Source organism: Entelurus aequoreus, linkage group LG07, assembly GCF_033978785.1.
Source record: "Entelurus aequoreus isolate RoL-2023_Sb linkage group LG07, RoL_Eaeq_v1.1, whole genome shotgun sequence".
Lineage (NCBI taxonomy): Eukaryota > Metazoa > Chordata > Actinopteri > Syngnathiformes > Syngnathidae > Entelurus > Entelurus aequoreus.
This window is the reverse complement of record NC_084737.1, coordinates 22142776-22163864: the sequence shown is the minus strand read 5'-3', so window position 1 is coordinate 22163864 and position 21089 is coordinate 22142776. Positions and strand designations below refer to the sequence as shown.

General features: G+C 38.5%; 1 protein-coding gene across 4 annotated transcripts in view; it reads left to right on the top strand.

The window, feature by feature from the left end:
- stat6 (signal transducer and activator of transcription 6, interleukin-4 induced) overlaps positions 1-21089 on the top strand; it is a 36656-nt gene that overhangs the window by 12142 nt on the left and 3425 nt on the right. For 2 of the 4 annotated variants that reach the window (XM_062052869.1, XM_062052871.1), the window contains exons 2-19: positions 5502-5642; positions 5842-5986; positions 8571-8654; positions 8783-8957; positions 9182-9282; positions 9759-9907; positions 11022-11138; positions 11334-11501; positions 11716-11803; positions 11894-12016; positions 12100-12192; positions 15159-15362; positions 15432-15526; positions 15615-15748; positions 16105-16254; positions 16337-16385; positions 16488-16568; positions 16861-16932. In XM_062052869.1, coding sequence (XP_061908853.1) covers positions 5509-5642; positions 5842-5986; positions 8571-8654; positions 8783-8957; positions 9182-9282; positions 9759-9907; positions 11022-11138; positions 11334-11501; positions 11716-11803; positions 11894-12016; positions 12100-12192; positions 15159-15362; positions 15432-15526; positions 15615-15748; positions 16105-16254; positions 16337-16385; positions 16488-16568; positions 16861-16932 — 2162 coding nt within the window. In that variant the 5' untranslated portion in view covers positions 5502-5508. Of the gene's footprint in view, positions 1-3852; positions 4122-5501; positions 5643-5841; positions 5987-8570; positions 8655-8782; positions 8958-9181; positions 9283-9758; positions 9908-11021; positions 11139-11333; positions 11502-11715; positions 11804-11893; positions 12017-12099; positions 12193-15158; positions 15363-15431; positions 15527-15614; positions 15749-16104; positions 16255-16336; positions 16386-16487; positions 16569-16860; positions 16933-21089 lie in introns of those variants that run through there. The other 2 variants (XM_062052870.1, XM_062052872.1) reach the window with 2 other exon arrangements.

Here is a 21089-nt window from a genome sequence, read left to right as displayed (position 1 = left end):
TGGATTTGGAGAAGGCGTATGACCGCGTCCCTCGGGAGATCTTGTGGGAGGTGCTGAGGAAGTACGGAGTGAGGGGAACCCTGCTGAGGGCCATCCAATCTCTGTACAACCAAAGCGAGAGTTGTGTCCGGGTGCTTGGATGTAAGTCGGATCCGTTTCCAGTGGGGGTTGGTCTCCGCCAGGGCTGCGCTCTGTCACCTATCCTGTTTGTGATTTTCATGGACAGGATTTCTAGGCGGAGTCGTGGCCATGGCGGAGAGGGTATACGTTTCGGGGGGCTAAAGGTTGCGTCACTGCTGTTTGCAGATGATGTGGTCCTGATGGCACCTTCGGTTCGTGACCTTCAGCTCTCACTGGATCGGTTCGCAGCCGAGTGTTCAGCGGCTGGAATGAGGATCAGCATCTCCAAATCTGAGGCCATGGTTCTCAGCAGGAAACCGATGGTTTGTACAGTCCGGGTAGGGGACAGGACTCTGTCCCAGGTGGATGAGTTTAAGTATCTCGGGGTCTTGTTCACGAGTGAGGGAAAGATGGAGAAGGAAATCAGCCGGAGAATCGGAGCAGCTGGGGCAGTATTGCAGTCTCTCTGCCGCACTGTTGTGACGAAACGGGAGCTGAGCCAGAAGGCAAAGCTCTCGGTCTACCGAGCTATCTACATTCCTACTCTCACCTATGGTCATGAAGTGTGGGTAATGACCGAAAGAATAAGATCGCGGATACAAGCGGCCGAAATTAGTTTCCTCAGAAGGGTGGCTGGCATCTCCCTTAGAGATAGGGTGAGAAGTGCAGTCACCCGAGAGAGACTCGGAGTAGAGCCGCTGCTCCTTCGCTTGGAAAGGAGCCAGCTTAGGTGGTTCGGGCATCTCGTGCGGATGCCTCACGAGCGTCTCCCTAGGGAGGTCCTCGTTGCACGTCCCACTGGGAGGAGGCCCCGCGGCAGGCCAAGGACCAGATGGGGGGATTATATCTCCTCTCTGGCCTGGGAACGCTTCGGGATTCCCCAGGAGGAAGTCGCAAATGTTGCTCTGGAGAGGGAAGTCTGGGGGTCTTTGCTGGAGCTGCTGTCCCCGCGACCCGATTACGGATAAGCGGTTGAAGATGGATGGATGCTTTGACTGTCAAAGATGTTTAGTAATATATAATGTGATTTTTCTACCTGAAGAAATACTTCTGATATTCTGTGCGTCACTTGTTGAGCAAGTTAATCATATTTGTTTTGCTGCGTGGCAGTTTTTTAATCTACTCTATTCATCAATAAAAAATTAATATTCAGCCTGTTAAACATTCTGTAATTGCGGACTATCAATCAGAACAGGTTATAAAATAATATACAGTAGGGATGGTAATATTGTGTAGTGAACTTTAACTACCCGATGTGGGCTACATAGGGCAGTGGTAGGCATGCCTGCAGCATATAGCCTCAGTGGGAGTGAAGGAGGAGACGAGAAAGAGAAAGTGTCCAAGGATGGAGCCGCTGTGTGATTGTGTGTCCCGCTTCTGGCTATTTAGTTCGATTGTGCTATTTGTGAACATAAATAATAAGCCGACTTGCTCAAGGACAGTCTACCTCCGTCATATCGCCGCCGCTATTACAATACACTTTATTTCAATCTGCCAGAAAACATTTATTTAGGTTGGAATATCACAGAATAACATTACAAAACATCTTTGACAACGCATGATCGTATTGTAAGACTATTTTTTGCAGTTTTGTTGGTTAGACCGGATGTGAAGAATAGCGCTATTATTGAGAAGCTGGATGTGTGCGATTGGTATAAGAAAAGACTTGACATATTTTGACGAAAGTCTCCGATTAAAGTGGCTTTAGACTTCCTCGCTACTGTCAATTTTTTTGCTGAACTTTTATTCAATCTTAATAAAGCAGTTTGAATAACAATCAACATTTTATGTTACTAATGCACTCAACTGTAATGTAAACACAGACCTGAAGCTCCTCCTCCAAAATTGTTCAATCTTTATACAAAAAAAACATTTGTATAATTACAAAGGACTTAAAGGGGAACTGCACTTTTTCTGGAATCATTGTTTCCAATAATTATGAAAGACAAGATAACGGATGTATTTTTTTTAATGCATTCTAACTCGTAAATAAAAGTCTGCTTACAATAGAGCCTCTATTCCGCCTATAAACCCAATAAATAACCATCCAAAAACCGACAATAATCTATTTACATTTTGTGACTTAGATATTAACCAAGTATTAGTGATATTGTTATTGTAAGCGCTAACAAAGACAAACTATTTATAGCAGCGCTGTGATCACTAGCTTGTGTGGCTATGTTGACATCATCGGCTGGCGAGCTGCTTTCTCGCATTGGAGCTTGTGGAAGTTTATTCTAGATCAGTGGTTCTTAACCTTGTTGGAGGTACCGAACCCCACCAGTTTCATATGCGCATTCACCGAACCCTTCTTTAGTGAAAAAATACATTAAAAAAATTCAAATTCAAGACAAAGTTATATGTTTTTGGTAACACTTTAGTATGGGGAACATATTCTAAGTAACAAAGACTTAATTTAGAGTTATTTGGTTAGGGTTAGGTTTAGAGGGTTAGGGCCAGGGTTAGAGGGTTAGGGTTATAATAAGGCAATGCCGAATAAGGCATTAATAAGTACTTAATAATGACTAGTTAAGAGCCAATATTTTACTAATTTGCATGTTAATAAGCAACTAATTAATGGTGAATATGTTCCCCTTACTAAAGTGTTACAATGTTTTTTTACTGGTGCACGAAATGAACCGCGCATGAACATCACCTTGTTCAAAGAACAAAACCAACACAGTGCATAAACTCACAACAAATTACCGTAATTTCCGGACTATAAGCCGCACCTGACTATAAGCCGCACCAGCTAAATTTAGGGGAAAATACAGATTGCTCCATATATAAGCCGCACCCGACTATAAGCCGCAGGGTTTTGATGTGTAATTACCGTAGTATATAGGGGTTCCTGCTACCATGGAGGGGATTGTCGGGACAGAGATGACTGTTTGGGAACGCAAAGCGTCCCATTTATTAACTATAAATCTTTCAATCATTCAATCAAATTTTCACATCTTTGACATGGCGAACAGCATTCGTGCAGAGTACAAATAATATAACGGTGCAAAGTAATACAAAGTGCTCGCATGTACGTTATCAAAATAACCAGCCTACCGGTATATGAAAAGTCAGTCTTTAATCATTGTGTCATCGTCTTCCTCCTGCGTACTAAAACCACCGAAATCCTCTTCGTCGGTGTCGGAGAAGAACAGGCCGTAAATAAGCCGCACCGTTGTATAAGCCGCAGGGACCAGAACGAGGGGAAAAAGTAGCGGCTTATAGTCCGGAAATTACGGTACACACCTGCTGTTGCCGTATCCGTAATACGCCGATAGGGTGAAGTTTTTATTTACACGATGAGTCGGGTGTGTCTTGAACCCCTGAGCCCGACTCACCGAACTCTTAGGGTTCAAACGAACCCAGGTTAAGAACCACTGTCCTAGATCATATATAATGCCTCTCATCTTGATAGTAGAAGGATGAAGAAGAAGTCCGACAAGTTCGTACATTTTGACAGCCAATCTAAACTCGGAAATAGCGGGAAAGGGGATTATGAGTCATTCTTTTATCTTCTATTTTTTTGCTGAACTTTTATTCAATCTTAATAAAGCAGTTTGAGTAACGATCAACATTTTATGTTACTAATGCACTCAACTGTAATGTAAACACGGACGTGAAGCTCCTCCTCTCTACAAGCGGCAAAGCTCGCCAGCAGCGTTCGCTCCAATGATGTCGTCTCATGGCGATTGAAGATAACTTGTCTTGTACTTAGAACGACTTGTCGTGGCTTTGGACCTAAGAACAACTTGTCGTGGCTTTGGAAATTAGACTTCTATAATGTCCCGCTTTCTTTGTACATTTTTGCTCGCCATTTTCCGCTCTTGTGGCTCCACAGTAACTGGACGTCATTACATTTTCTCAAACTATGGAACAGGCCGAGGATTCTAAAGGACTCAGGACGTTAATCACGCGTGGAAAAAATTATCACCATAAACGGACCTTATAGTTAACGCGTCATCGCGTGAACTTTGACAGCTCTAAAAAATATGCAACATAAGGTGGGAAGAAATATTTTTATAATGAATGACGCTAAATATGTTGTAAACCAAACATTATTGCACATTCTTTACTGCTCGCTAATGTTACCATATGGGGAAATAACTACAAACATTACATACACTAATTGTGTTACAAAAAAGACAAGTTAGAATATTACATAATGATAACATAGAATCCCTTTATTTATTAATTCCAAAATATTGAAATTCCAGTGGTCTGGTGCATTGGCAAACAGATAAAATTATGCACAAGGCAAATTAAGAACGTACAACAATACTTCTCAGTAAAAGAGGAGAAATATAACCTGAGAGAAAATTCTAACTTAAAAAATGTGTATGCACGTACAACACTTAAAACCTTTTGTCTTCTTGTTTCCCCTTTATATTGTGGACAATAGGCAAAACTCCCAAAAAAAAGTGCAGTTCCCCTTTAAGTGACTCATAACTGACTTAAATATTTATGACAAGAACTGTTGTATTTAGAATGCATTGATGTGAATTGTCTACATATATGTTAACATTTGCTATTAAGTAGAAACGAGGTAAGATTTGATAAGATTTGCTTCTTCCGTCTCCTTTTTGGACATGCTGTAAAGAAAAATGAACCTTTGTGATGTATCATATTGAAACTGCATACATGTTTGAAACAAACTTTAACCAACCAATCGGCATAATGAAAATTAACAGATGAATGAAGGAAGGATGTTAGGTACCAATATTTTACTACACATACTGTATTGTAATAACTTTATTTCTAATGAGACGTGGTGTAACAGCAGGGCAGGTTATAGTTAGAGATGTTATGCAGGCAACCATACACTTAAGCATTCAGCCTCATTGGGTACATCTGCACAATCTTATACAATAGCTCAGTTTGTAAGATCATTCTTTTTGAGAGAAGTTTTTTTAAAGCTAATTACCTGTGTTCAATTTACTTTGAAAAATTAATTTAGGTACTGATTACTACTTAAAAAAAGGGGGGGGGGGGTGATTTCAAAACTATCATGATTGATTAAGTATTTACATGTATTATTACCAGCACAAATTTAGACAAAACATATTAAGGATTACTTTAACTAGAAGAACATTTCATTTATCGTATTTATGAGACATTTAGGGTGCCCTAAATAAACGATAGGCAATGAACACAGTAGGTAAGGTAACCTTTCAGCTAGGTTACTGATATTTCAAGAATCCCCCTTCATTGTTTCAGTTATTTCAGTTATTTCCTTCCTGATTTATTCAGCATTAATACAGCAAATCTAACAAATTACATCCAAAAAATGTAAGTCTATCAACATACTTTCAGGACTAGATATATTGTAATGGAACTATTCAAAAATGCATTCATAATGTTTATTTTGATTATTGACCATTTAGCTTGACCATGGCCCAGTGGAATCGCATGAGCCAATTGATACATTACCTTCCGGTTCCCACCATGAACGACCTCTACCCTGCAGCCACCTTTGCCATTGAAGTGCGGCACTTTTTGTCTGACTGGATTGAGGAACAAAGATGGTATGACTCAAAGAGACACACACCGCCAGGTTAACACACATAGAGATTGTTATACAAAGTCTTTATCATCCTTGTGTAAACAATGATAACATGTTGTATTTAATAATCTGATTTGTTTTATTGTATTTTTATTGTGTTTGTGGGTGTGTGTGCGGGTGCGTGTGTGCATGCCTGCGTGCGTGCTTGCGTGCGGTGTCAGGGAGGAGTTTGCATTGGAGAACGTGGAGCAGGAGGCAAACGCTCGGGCTCTCTTAGACGAGGTCATCCTCCGGCTGCAGTCGTTTTCGCTGCAAAACGCCAATGTGGTGGACAAAATGAAGCTGATGCAGATTAGTAGGAACATGGTAGGGACACGATCAGAGTCAACTGAAACACAACTGAAATTTAGAAGTTAGAATCCACATTGGTTTCGATGTAAGGACTTGCTCTGCCTGAGTGTGTTCGAATAACATGTTTGTCACAACTTCAAGATTCAAAGATAGATAACAATGGCAGGTGAAAAAGCATATTAAATTATCTTAACTAGGGATGCACAATATTTCTTTTTTCAAGCCAATACCGATAACTTCTTGCCTCTCAAAACCGTTACGAATAACTCATAACTCATTTATATTTACAGTCGTGATCAAAAGTTTACATACACTTGTAAAGAACAAAATGTCATGGCTGTCTTGAGTTTCCAATAATTTCTACAACTCTTATTTTTTTTGTGATAGAGTAATTGTTGGAGCACATACTTGTTTGTCAAAAAAAACATTAATTAAGTTTGGTTCTTTTATGAATTTATTATGGGTCTACCAAATCTGCTGGTTCAAAAGTATACATACAGCAATGTTAACATTTGGTTACATCTCCCTTGGCAACTTTCATTGCAATAAGGCGCTTTTGGTAGCCATCCACAAGCTTCTGGCAAGCTTCTGGTGGAATTTTTGACCACTCCTTTTGACAAAATTGGTGCATTTCAGCTAAATTTGTTGGTTTTCTGACATGGACTTGTTTCTTCAGAATTGTCCACACGTTTAAGTCAGGACTTTGGGAAGGCCATCCTAAAATGGTAAATGGTTGTACTTGTATAGCGCTTTTCTACCCCTTTTTTAAGGAGCCCAAAGCGCTTTGACAGTATTTCCACAGCCATTCCTTTACCACTTTTGACGTGTGTTTGGGGCCATTGTCCTGTTGGAACACCCAACTGCAAGACAAATTTAGCTGTGTGGCCACAATACCCAGCAATATGTTTGGAGGAGAAAAGGTGAGGCCTTTAATCCCAGGACCACCAAACCTACTGTCAAGCATGGTGGCAAGCAGGACAACCTAAAATCATCAGCCCGGAGGTTGGGTTTTGGGCGCTGTTGGGTGTTCCAACAGGACAATGACCCCAAACACACGTCAAAAGTGGTAAAAGAATGGCTAAACCAGGCTAGAATTAAGGTTTTAGAATGGCCTTCCCAAAGTCCTGACTTAAACGTGTGGACAATGCTGAAGAAACAAGTCCATGTCAGAAAACCAACTAATTTGCTGAACTGCTCCAATTTTGTCAAGAGGAGTGGTCAAAAATTCAACCAGAAGCTTGTGGATGGTTACCAAAAGCGCTTTATTGCAGTGAAACTTGCCAAGAGACATGTAACCAAATATTAACGTTGCTGTATGTATACTTTTGACCCAGCAGATTTGGTCACATTTTCAGTAGACCCATAATAAATTCATAAAAGAACCAAACTTCATGAATGTTTTTTGTGACTAACAAGTATGTGCTCCAATCACTCTATCACAAACAAATAAGAGTTGTAGAAATTATTGGAAACTCAAGACAGCCATGACATTATGACATACACTTTACTTTACATACACTTTTTGATCGCGACTGTATTTGTAGATTTGACTGTAGTTTTTGCACACCTGAAGGTAAGAAATAGTCAAACAATGGTGGATTTGACAAACCTGTAGATTTGTCCTAACCATATATGACATCACTACAATGTTAAAACTAACAACACACCCATAAATCAGTAAAGCTTATGTCCTCATTAGGATATTGTTTACATTTTAACCGATACTAGTACCCAAATCGGTACAATAAAACAGTGCCCTAACTTGTACTTAAACAATTTAAAATAAGCAATTTAATGTTAAAAATATTTTAACAGCATTTTTTTTTTTTTTCAATTATAGAGTTTACTTTTTTTTTAAATTAGAGTTGACTATTAATTTAAATACTTCAGGGATATAAAATAAAATGATAAATAAATAACACATTCAAAAATAAGAAATCAAATCTTCAACAAATTGTCGTAACTTAGAGAGAACATAGAGCAATTTTGAACATTTTTATCAGTTATCTGAGCTTTTTTTTATGTTATTGGATTATTGGTCTAACGTTAATTCTTAATATCGGCTTGATAATTATCGTGCTGTTTGGATTCTGTTAAAGAAAGAAACTCCATCATAACTTGAAAATGACTAAAGTAATGATTTAAAAGAAAATCCTGGAATTTTCCCCAAGTGGAGTATTGCCAAGCTACTGGGATTCTGGGAAACAAATGTGGAATATTAAATAACATAATTCCTACTGTGAAACATGGAGAATACTTGGTTATGTTCTAATAATTAGAATACAAAAACACAAAGCCAAAAATATTCAAGAATGGCTAAGGGTGAAACATTGGTTCACTCTAAAAGTGGCCTTCTGTAGTCCCTAATTTAAATCCAATTGAACATCTGGGAAAAGATCTGAAACATGCAGTCTGGAAAAGGCACCTATCAAACCTGAGAGAACTGGAGCAGTTTGCTCATGAGTATCCGTAGTATTACTTTTGTCAGTTTCCATTAACTGAAGTGATTCTCGTGTTTTCCTTTTTTGGTGGAAGAATACCAACAATTTCAACCAATTATGTACGATGAACTAAAAGCATGTGCACTTTTTTTTTTTAGCACAGCATGTTTCAGCAGCAGTCGCTACAGTTTGTAGTGATGGTGAGGGACACCCTGCGCAAAGAGAGGGTTCTGCTCGACACTGTAAGAAACATTTATTACTTTATTGTTCTTGTTCTACAAAAAGTGTTTTCAGTTTACCTGATCGCATTTTATGAGTGTAGCTCTATAACAGTTGGATTTACATGTTGTGTCATGTGTGGGCAACCCAGGTAAACAGCCCTCCACAGTATCCTCTATATGGCACCAGGGAATCCACATTCCCCAAACAGCAGGATGTAGATCACTTGGTTCTCAAAGTGGTGGAGGTCCGGGACCTGCGAAAGAAGATACACCAGCTGCAGGAAGAGCTTAATTGGGAGAGGCAGAACTATGAGTCTTTGCAAGGTATTATAAATCTAATAACAGTCACTTATATAAGCAACCCCCGAATGAAAATATAGTAGATCTGCAGCCGCAAACAGCATATTTAAAACACAATAAATACAAATATAACATACAATAAATACAATGACAAAAATCTCTTCTTATCATAATGTGGATTGATATCTAAAACTATCTTTCTGTTCTGTCCAAAACTTACTTTTGCTTACTGCGTATTGGTTGCACAGGTAGGAGGCAACAGAATGGACTGGATCCCACAGCCTCAGAAATCAATAAACTACAGAAACACATCCAGCAGCTGGAGTACAATGTAACCGCCATGGCAACGGTGAGCAGGCTTACACAGTTTCCTTTTTTTAACCCTCGAGAACAGTGGTTCTTGAACTTTTTTCACCATGTACTACCTCAGAAATAACTCTTAAGTACCACCATAATGACCAACTTTAAAATTCAGTAGCGTAGCAGGCCTAAGTATTCATTAAAATAACGCAAATGTTTCATTTAACAAGTATGTTTCATATTTTGGGCACTGTAACACTACACACATTTTGAACAGTAACACTGTGTTTAAATACTGGAAAATAAAAGATTGTACTTTAATCGAGTAATTATTTGGCGTATATCTCTAGATGACGCCCGCATACCACTAGTGGTACATGTACCACAGTTTGAGAACCACTGGTTTAGAATTACTCCGATGGGTCCCAGAAGTACAGAATGATTTTATGTGCATACATATTTACAGTGCATAATCATATATTTATGTAGAATACATTTTCTGTGTTGGGATGTTGATTGGTTCAGAAACGTTTCCAGCTGCTCAATGAGTGTGTGGACTGTCTGGACCAGTGTCAGGCACAACTACTCGGCAGGCTAAAGACTTGGAGGTGGGAGCAGTACAAGGCCACCATCGGACATCCTTTTGCTGATGACCTCAATATCTTGCAGATGCGGTAAGGTCCTGTTTAGTCAACGGGAATACTTAAAATAGAGTGCTATTTAATCGATTAAAGCAGGGGTGCTCATTACGTCGATCGCGATCTACCGGTCGATCGCAGAGAGTGTGTCAGTCGATCCCCAGCCAGGCATTAAAAAAAAAGTCCTAAAAATGAGCGATCATAAATCTTCACTATGACGTCACTTTCGTCACTTGATTGACATTCACGGCACCCAAGGGTCTTCTGAGATGACGCTGGCTGCTGCCAGATCGTTATTAAGAAAAAATTACCGACAGGAAGGCGAGAAACTCTTTTTATTTCAACAGACTCTGGCGCCGTACCTGTTGTCAAAACTCCAAAGACAGACTGCACAGTTGCACAATAAAAGGCTGGCGTGGACAAGCTAGCAAGCTACGGAGTTTGCCGCCAATGTATTTCTTGTAAAGTGTATACAAAGGAGTACGGAAGCTGGACAAATAAGATGCCAAAAAACCAACCACTTTAATGTGGTATTGGGCAGAAAGGAGGACTTTTTTTCTCCTCCATTTGAAAATGCGGACGTTATCAGCACCACTGTCTGATTCCTATCAATGAAATTCATCAGAATGAGGTAATACACCAACTTATATTCTTGTCTTCATGAAAGAAAGGAATCTATATGTGTTAAACATGCTTGCATTATCTTTAAACACCTTTAACTTGTTAGCAATATTAACTATATGTGTTAAACATGCTGGTATTATCTTTTAACACCTTTAACTTGTTAACAATATTAACTATGTGTGTTAAACATGCTTGCATTATCTTTAAACACCTTTAACTTGTTAACAATATTAATTATATGTATTAAACATTCTTGTATTATCATTAAACACCTTTAATTTATTAACAATATTAACTATATGTGTTAAACATGCTTGCATTATCATTAAACACCTTTAACTTGTTAACAAAAACATATATTTCATAAATAAGTAAATGTAAATTATATATATATATGAATGAGGTAGATCCCCACGACTTGATCAATTGAAAAGTAGCTCGCCTGCAGAAAAAGTGTGAGCACCCCTGGATTAAAGTATTAGACTGGTCACTTTTGCCTTCATTTTTCCCCATGTGATCATGTTAGGTGTGAGCAGCTTCTTGGTGTAAATGGCAATCTGAGGCAAGAACTAATGATCATAGGGGACCCAATCCCAGAGCTGCAAGAAAGGCTCAGACAACTTCTGCAGGTTCTTGTTCAAAGGTAGTTTTCTCTCAGCTAAGCATTATCCTTGTAGAGACATAATGTTTGTTACAGCTCTTGTTACATGCTGTGTGATTGTTCCCACAATGTTAAGTATATTTTATAAACATTTTCTCTCTGGTTCACTTATAAAAAGCAACATACTGTACATCACTGATGTTTGTTTACTTTTCCATGTCACAACGTGTCCCTTAGCTCTTTTGTGGTGGACAAGCAGCCCCCTCATGTCATTAAAACACAATCCAAGTTCTCCACTACTGTGCGCTACCTGCTAGGGGAGAAAGTCGCATCGGGGAAGCCTGTGGTGTTGAGGGCACAAATTATTAATGAAATGCAGGCCAGAAGCTTGAATATTACACTCAGGTTAGTAGTGGTTAGGTTAGTATTGTTCAATTTACTTCTTGTATTCCAACACATTATGTGCTTCTTTTGCTAATGTTAGCCATTTTGATTTAAATTGTAGGTATGTGGCTAAGGCAAATACTAAATTGCATTCATGTAATAGAATTAAATATGTTTAAAGTGGCTTTTGCTCCAATGAAGAAACACACATGACACTATTTTGCATTATCTGCAGTGATAATGTTGGAGAAGTAATCAATAACACAGCCATTCTTGAACACAACACAGCCACCAAGAGCACATGTGCCACCTTCAGAAACATGGTATGTACTGCACCCTACTTCTCTGGCTGCAGTTGATTATGGAGTGACCACTCTGTGATAACTGATCCAATTGTTCCTTTCTTGCAACAGTCCATCAAGAAGATCAAGAGAGCAGACAGGAAGGGATCAGAGTCTGTGACTGAGGAGAAATTTGCCCTCCTCTTCTCAACAGAGATCACCATCACAGGCTGTGACACTCCTTACAAGATACAAGTTTGTTTTTGTTGTCACTGTCCCTTTGCATCGGTTGTAATCATAAATGTCACTTATTGATATTGAATTATCTGTCATTGCAGATGATCTCGTTGCCAATAGTTGTTATTGTACATGGCAGCCAAGAAAATAACGCAATGGCTACCATCATATGGGATTGTGCTTTTTCCGAACCAGTAAGAGGATTTTTTAAAATGTTTTAATGTATGATAAAGTTGAACTCAGTCTCCTGATTTGGGGACAATAATTAACCATGAAGAGTAAGCGCTATATACAATACAAGCCTCACAAAATACAGTGCAATTTACAGACTTTCTCACAATTTATGAAGATTTCTTTAGAAAAAAAGAGTGATGCTTAAAGGGGAACTGCACCTTTTTGGAATTTTGTCTATCGTTCACAATCATCATGAAATACATGACGACGGATGGATTTTTTTTTTAATGCATTCTACATATATTAATAAATGTACGGTAAATAAAATTCCGCTTACAGCGGAGCCAATTGGAGCTCCATTATTACGCCCATAAAATCCCATAAATAACGGCAACAATACTCAATTTACATTTTGTGACTTGAATATTAACCAAGTATTAGTGATATTATTATTATTATAAACGCTAACACAGACAAACTATTTGGAGAGGCGCCGTGATTACTTCCGAGTGTGCCTATGTTTACATCAAGTGGTCTGCTGCTTCCTTCCTTCCTTGCTCCCTTCAAGATTATTGTAGATCATAAATTATGCCTCTCACCTGAAAAATAGATGACTGAGAATGTAATCCGACAAGTTGGGACACTTTGACAGCCATTTCGGACATGGAACTTGCGAGGTCAACACGAGAGGCGCTTGTTCCCCCGCGCCCTCACCTCGCCCCACCACCTATGCTTTAAATGATCAAAATATGTAAATATTAAATGTTATTATAAATGTGTCCATTACTACATTACATATATACTTACATCATGTAAATAAAACCCTAATGGAGGTGTTTGGATATTTTCTTAGGGGCTCTATAGGCAGAATTGAACAGCTCTCATAGGCTCCACTGTAAGCTGACTTTTGATCAATTGTATTTAATATTTAGAATACATCTTAAAAAAAAATCCATCCGTCATATCTTTTATAATGATTGTGAACGATAGGCAAAATTCTAAAAAAAAAAAGTGCAGTTCCCCTTTAAGTAGTGTTAGGCGTTCACACTGCAGGTCAATTCTGATTTTTCTTGCCCATATAGATTTTTTCATGTCCGTGTGAACAGTGCAACATCAAGACGTCATATCCGAATACCGGTCAGATTGCATTCTCATTAGAAATAAATTATTTATTTTTGTAATGTGAACGGCCACTAAAAAGATTGGATTTGACAAATAAAAATCAGAATTGGACATTCGACCCTACTGTGTGAACATAGCCTAAAAGTGACATGTTGATGTGTGGAATATAAAATTTGATAAAATTATATTGATCTCACTCACACACATGCACACACCATCAAACACAAAGGGCCTGATCTACTGAGATCCAAATACCACGCGCTAAACAGCGTGTGCAAAGACTGTGCCCGTACAATTGATAACTGATGCAGACCGCCCTATTTAAATGAGGTTTTTGCCTGTAGTATGTGACTTTCACCATAGATACCATAATTTACCGCACATTTATGTTATGATGCTCTTTACCAGTGGCGTTTTGCTATGTTTTGAAACATGCAGCAGACGTGGACCTCTTTGTATGGGCATTATTATAGAAGCAGTCCTGCAGTGCGATCTACAACAGAACCCACTTTTTTAGCGTGCTAAATGTGCGCTCATAGAAGATGCTGGCACTAACAACAAGCTTGCGTTAGAATGTTCCATCCACAAGAAAATGTGTATTGCAAGATATTTTTTCATATCTATGAAAAAACTAATTCCATTAAGAAAAACCTCAGCAGATGCAGCAAAACACATCAATTTCATTTGTTTAAATGAAACCCTTCAAATGGACCTTTTATACAAAACCCACTTTTCTTACTAGATAGCACTTGTTTTTGTGTATTTGGGATTTACATAAGTCCCTAAAATTTGAAACCAAACAATGGATGCAATGGCGATTATATTTATAAAACAATTTTACGTCTCTTTAAACTTCCTCCAAACGAGCCGTTTGAAATTTGCCCACTTTGTGACGTTTTTCTCACTGGTGACGTCAGCGTATATCTTCATATATGGTAAAGTTTTACCCAAAGTGCTTTGTGCAGTCGGACGTAGTCAATAAGTTCCTTCTTTTTTATATTCTCTTGTTGTGGGGCAGTCTGGCCTGTACATGCACATGCATTGTCTGCTACTGCCATTTCTAATTCTTCTTTGGCAGTCCGTCGTTATCGACGATGACGCCCGACGCAACGGTTGTTTCCGGAGGCATGGGATCTCATATGGCTACGGAGACCAAACTCAGAGGCACAAAGTTTCCACAGATTGAATAGCAAACTCCTGTCCTCATAGACTTTATGTCTAATAATTGTATTTTTGACAAGCATATAGTACGTAGGATGGAGTTGAAGCGTGATCTTCTCCTTTCTCAGTTATTTCTGTGGAACTGCCAGTTAGCACGTCCTTTCTAGACGTACTAAATATGAACGGAAAACAGCAGCTGGAGAACAGTTTCAGTCCTGATAAATCACTATGCGTGTGCTAAATTATAAATGCATTTTATCCCCCCAGTATTGTGGGCGTTCTGATAATCATCATCCATTCTGCATATTCATTTAGACAGACACGATAAATGGATTGGACTTCTTATTACTATCACTTAAGAGACGCAATCTTAGTTTAGTAGATCAGCTTTGCATTTTCTATCAAGTTTGCATGTGTTTTATTACAAGCAAACCTTATGTAGATCAGGCCCAACATGAGCTACTAACATTCTATCAATACACTGCTTACTAGATACCCATCCTAGACTGCTCAGTCCACATACTTTACATTTGCACAGATTGCCCGCACCACTTTTATATTGTTATCCTTTTTATGACCTGTCAGACTAGCATTAGTAATTAAGTCAATTACATATTATTTAAACACCATCAATACATTTTGTCCACACAAAAATGTTAATCTAACTTATCATAACAAGTGCTGTATGTGTTGGTGTCACCAGGACAGAGTGCCATTTGTGGTGCCAGAGCGTGTCCCCTGGAAAGTCATGTGTAACACTCTCAACAGTAAGTTCACTTCTGAGGTCCAGACAAATCATAACCTTCACCACTACAATCAGCACTTCTTGGCCCAGAAAATATTTGATAAGCCAGATTTTAACGATGACTTCAGCAACATGATGGTTTCCTGGCCTCAGTTCAATAAGGTACACAGGCACACCGATGTACACACCTCTTTGCTCACACCTTTAGTATGACTTTGTTTTATTTGATAGGAAGTGCTCCCCGGACGACTGTTTACTTTCTGGCAGTGGTTTGAGGGAGTGATGGAGTTAACCAAAAAACATCTGAGAACATATTGGAGTGACGGGTATAAATACATCTTTTTGTTGCAGTAAATATTACCAACCTGTGACAATTTGTTCATAAACAAATGTTGCCTTGTTTTGCTCCCAAAGGCTCATATTTGGTTTCATTGGCAAGCAGCATCTACACCTGATTCTCAAAGCCAGGCCCAACGGAACATTTTTGCTTCGCTTTAGCGACTCTGAGATTGGAGGCATCACCATTGCTTATGTTTCTGCAGCTGAGAGTGAGTACAGGGTATGACGCTTGTATAGTACAACTATGTAAACGATCCATTATAAATGTAAATAATTAGAATTTTTTTCTGATTGTCACTGTCAGAAAAATATTAATTGAACACTATGTTAATCGGTTGGATTGTGGTTTAAAACTGTATTGTTTTTAATATTTCACTTAGCAAAATAAAGTTCCCAAAACAGTAGATTCTATGCACTGTATACTGTAATGTATTATATATTTATTGTAATGTAATATATTTTATTTTCCTTGATATGATGGTCACTGCTAATACAGTAACAGTTTTGCATTCTCTGGATTCTGATTCCCCAAATCACCAAAAACTTTGATGCATGGTTCTTCCAGATGGTAGACAGATCATTCAAAACATCCAGCCCTTCACCAAGAAGGATCTTGAAATCCGTAGCCTTGGTGACAGCATTCGAGACATCAATGACATAACGTTTCTCTACCCTGACTTTCCTAAACATGAAGTTTTCAAAAAGTACTATTCAGGTAACGCCTCCATGTTCGGACAAAGCTTATTTCAAATCATGGGGATATTTAGGACTAATCATGTTTTTTGTTTTTTTTGAAGAGCCTCAAACTTTAACCAGTGCAGGCTACATCCCTTTCTCACTCCGCATGTAAGAAACACTTTGCATCTCAGTCTGCATAAATAAATGTTATCTAGATTTTTGTCCAATATCCATTTTTGATATTCTAACAGTATGTGTGTCTTTTTGCAGGGAGGCTGGCTCAGAGGCACCTAATGGTGCCAATATGGCACAACACACCGAAAGTCACCACAATGCGGCCGGGTATTCACTGTAGGTCCCAGTATTTATACATGTCTATTGAAAAAAAAATACTGCCAATGTCTGTACTTGTTAAATCAAATGACATGCACATTTTAAAGTATAATAAGAAATTATTGTTATTAGGTCAGAAATACAGACATGCACAAAATCACCACATGCTCTAAAGTCACTAGTCTGCCTCTCCCAGGAACCAATTCCATTTACCAAATTTGAGTTGTTGTATTGTAGTTGGCCTCTTATTTGTTCCACCAAAACCTACACTGAGTTTGTGCTGGCTGGTTAACACTATATGTGTTCGCAGGGTAGCTGCAGCGAGCTTAACCAATATGACGCATCATGCTGAAAGCTCTCACAAGCCTGTTGGATATACTCTGTAGGTCTTGGTCACTCATTGTCACTTTATGTCCATACTAAATGCATCATGGTCCTGATATACCAAAGGTTTGCATGTATTAAAACATATGCAGACTTGATAGTCGTCTTAATGTAGTGGCTCTCAAACTTTTTTTTTTTTTACCAAATACCACCTCAGAAAAAATTAAAAAGTACCACCATAATGACATTTTAAGTTTTTAAAAACAAGGCAGATGTTTTATTTAACAAGTATAATTAATATTTTGGCCAATACACAGTTTGAACAGTGACACTGTTTAAATATAGGAAAAAAACACTGTACTTTAATCAAGTGAGTATTTGACATACCACTAGATAGAGCCCGCGTACCACTAGTGGTACACGTACCACACTTTAAGAACACTGCCTTAATGTACATGCAAAATATATGCTGATGATCCGAAAGCCCACAATGCTTAGAGTAGGAGAAAATTATCATTTTGTGCATGCGATGTGATTTATCAAGCCTGAAAGTGTTAGCGGCTGCTGTTTTTGTGTCCAGCAATTTTGGATTGTACGTGCAAACTGGCAAACTTGCACACAAATGGCTATGGCCATTGTGGAGAGAAAAAAGCAATCAGTGTGTGTCAACATATGTCCGACATGGTAGACACAGGGTTTCCCTAGATTGCCAATATGTTAGGGGGCGCGGTCAATATGACGACATCATATCATTTCTAAAATCGGCGCTGATGCATATATTTTCTTTAAAAACATACAAAAAAGTTATACATACATTTAAAAGCAAATCTGTGTTATTAGTAATTCTAATTAACATATATGTTTTCTTATTTGATATCATTTTTGTTCTATTTTTTAATTGTTGCTGCTTATTGTAAAATGTTACACAGGCTGCACTTTGTTGAGAATTTTCAAATTTCTATAGACTTCTCCAATTCATTTAGTGACTTTTTCTCTGTTAAAAATACTAGCAACAAGTCTATGAATGTTCTCATTCATCCAGGGCATTCAATCAATCGCAAATGGACTGTTTGGGGTGTGTAGTAGTCTTCATCGGTTAATGCCCATAGACTTAGATTGGTCAGATCGTGTCTTAGACTTAGATTGGTCAGATCTAGTCTAGCAGCTGTTGCCAAAGCCCCAATTATTTATACTCTAGATCTGACCAATCTAAGTCTATGAGCATGAACTGATGATGCCTACTTGTGATCGATTGAATACCCTGAGAAGACTAGCAGCAAATCTAACATCTTTTTTGGGGTTATTGTAGAGTACTCATGTTTGGATACTCTTAAATTCCGCTACTCAATGTTAGGGATAAATAGCCAGAACTGCTGCCAGCCTGACGTCACACTTGCATCGCTCTGCAGCTCCAACTGCATTTTTTCTCCTTCAAGAGAACTGTCCTAATATTTCCACATTGCACATTTTGTAACTCGCTGTGCGGGTATATATCTCTACTATGTTAAAGGAAATCTGTAGTGCAAAACCAACTTTTCTTACCTATTGGTACCTGTTTTTGTGTACTTGGAATTTGCATGAGACCCAAATATTTTAAATCAAACCATGGCGGAGATATTTATAAAACAATCTTGCCATACTTCCTTCCAACAAGCCATTTGGAATTTGCAAAATTGTGAAGTATTTCCCAATTGTGACATCAGCGAATATCGCCATATATGGTAAAGTTGTGCGAGTCCGCCTTTGTAGTCTGACGTTGTAGTCAATAAGTTCTTTCTTTTTCTCTATTCTCTTGTTGTGGTGCAGACTGGATCAAACATGCACATGCATCCTCCGCTATTAAAACATTTCTAATATAAAGTAGTTTATAGTTCTAATTTATCTCTATCAATAGACTCCAAAGGGAAGCACCAAAAACTACAACATGGCTGAGTGGGAGAAGACGCTATCAAAGAGGAGGCACGTAAATAAGACCGCCCACAAAACGCCACTTCCCAAAGAAACGGTCAGAAAGCGCCTTGAAGATGGTCTGTTAAATATAATCTGTGCAAAATATTGACCAAAGAACCACCATTACATGTTATGTAGACCACAAGGAAGTGTTTTGAATGTAGAAAAAAAATCACAATATGAACCATTTAAGTATGTCCACATTGCAGACGTGTTGCCTACGCTCCAGAAAATGTAATGCGTCTTGCTTCTGTCATCACATCAATCAATCAATCAATCAAAGATTATTTATATAGCCCTTAATTACAGGTGCCTTGAAGGGGTGCAAAAACCACAATGACAGTATTAGTCTAAACCCACATCCTGGCTGCAATGGATGCCAAGTGGGTACAGTTATTGCAAATTATTCATGATAATGTGAGAGTGCAGTCTGTAGATTCCTAATGAAGCCTTTAGCTTGACGCTCCTCTACTTTCTCCTGGCTCCGCTTCCTGCGGCAACAACAAACAAAACTCCAGACGCTCCTCTTTGTTTTGTATCGTTTACTTGTGAACTCAGTCATTCAAAAACGTAAAACAATAACGACGTGGGAACAAATGAATGGCAAAATGAAGCGAGTTTGTTACAGTAAAAAGAGTTAGAAAAAGTAAGAGTGAGAAAAAGTAAGAGTGAGGTCAAAAAACTGTGTGGCTCAATTCCCCCGCACCTGACTGCCATTACCCATAATACCTTGTGTCCAAAAACCAACCTACCACACAGATCCTTCCGCTATGATAGCAATTTAAACAGTTACGTCATCAAATTATTTAGACAAATTTAATAATTATTCTAAGCATGCAAATAAAGTAAATAGTCCCATTTTGGCTGAATAAACATAGAGCACCTTCCATAAAATATGTAAATTAACTCAAACAGCATTTAGGCTCCTACACAGTCCATTGGTAACATGCAGAGGATTTTAGAAGGTCTCCATCCAGGTAATAGAGGAGTGGTTGTGGATAGGTATCTCTCTAGGGATTATCCGTGGTCTTTTGGTTATCTCTCCTTTTAAAAGAGGAGGGCAAAAATGAGAAGCGGCAGGTCAAATGGTCTTAAACAGATTCTATTTAAAAGCTAGAGTACATAGATGAGTTTTAAGGTGCGACGTAAATGCTTCCACCCAAGGTGGCATCTCAACTGTTGTCGGTAGGTTTTTTCAAGAGTACTGGATCCCGAATAGAAAACGCTCTAAAGCCTACAGACTTTTTTGGGCTGTGGGGATCACTAATAAGCCAGCGTTCTTGGGATGTGGGTTTCCGAACGGAACGCAGGGTACAATACAATCAGCAAGATAAGATGGTGCTAAATCTTTTCATATTTTGTATGTAAGTAATATAACCTTGACTGGGAGCCAGTGCATGTTGGCCAGTATTGGCGTAATATGATTGAACTTTCGTGTCCTAATTTGAAGTCTAGCAGCTGCATTTTGTGCCAACTGTAGTCTTTTAAAGATAGGTTATTGTGATGTAGAAAAATCCCATATTACCAATTTTCCCTGGAGATTTCCCATATTTTGAAATGCAGATGTTGAAGCTCCTCTGACCCGCAGCGTTAGACACACGTAATAAAGGTGTTTGTGAAATCCCCTGATGTTTTTTGCTACTAAATTAACCACAACATTAGTGCCGCATAAAACATTATGCCGCTATACTGGTCAGATGTTTCCTCAAAAAATAATGGAAAAAAACCCCCAACAACTTTAAAGCCTTGTCCAGATGTTTACTGATGTATACTATTCATGTTTTTTTTAGTTTTTTTTTACTAGTCATGTTTAAATAACTTTTACTGCAAATGAATATCAGCTCCAAATATCAGTTATCGGCCTCCTTGCATTCTAATAATTGGTATCAGTATTGGTCCTGCATAAACCATATCAGTCGATCTCTAACAAACAGTATACTATTTTCCCCATCAGCCATGTTGTAGTGCTTCCCTATGGAGTCTACTGACAAAGGTAAGTTAGAACTATATGCTACTTTACATTAGAAATTATAACAGCGGTGGAATCATGTGCATGTACGAGCCAGTCTGCCCCACAGAAAGAGGATAGAGAAAATAAAGGTGCTTATTGACTACAGTGTCAGACTACAATGGTGGACTCGCCCGAGCAAAGCTCTTTGGGTAAAACTTTACCATACATGGAGATATCCGTTGGCATCATAACTGGGAAAAACATCACAAATTGGACAAATTCCAAACTGCTCGTTTGAAGGAGGGAAATATTTT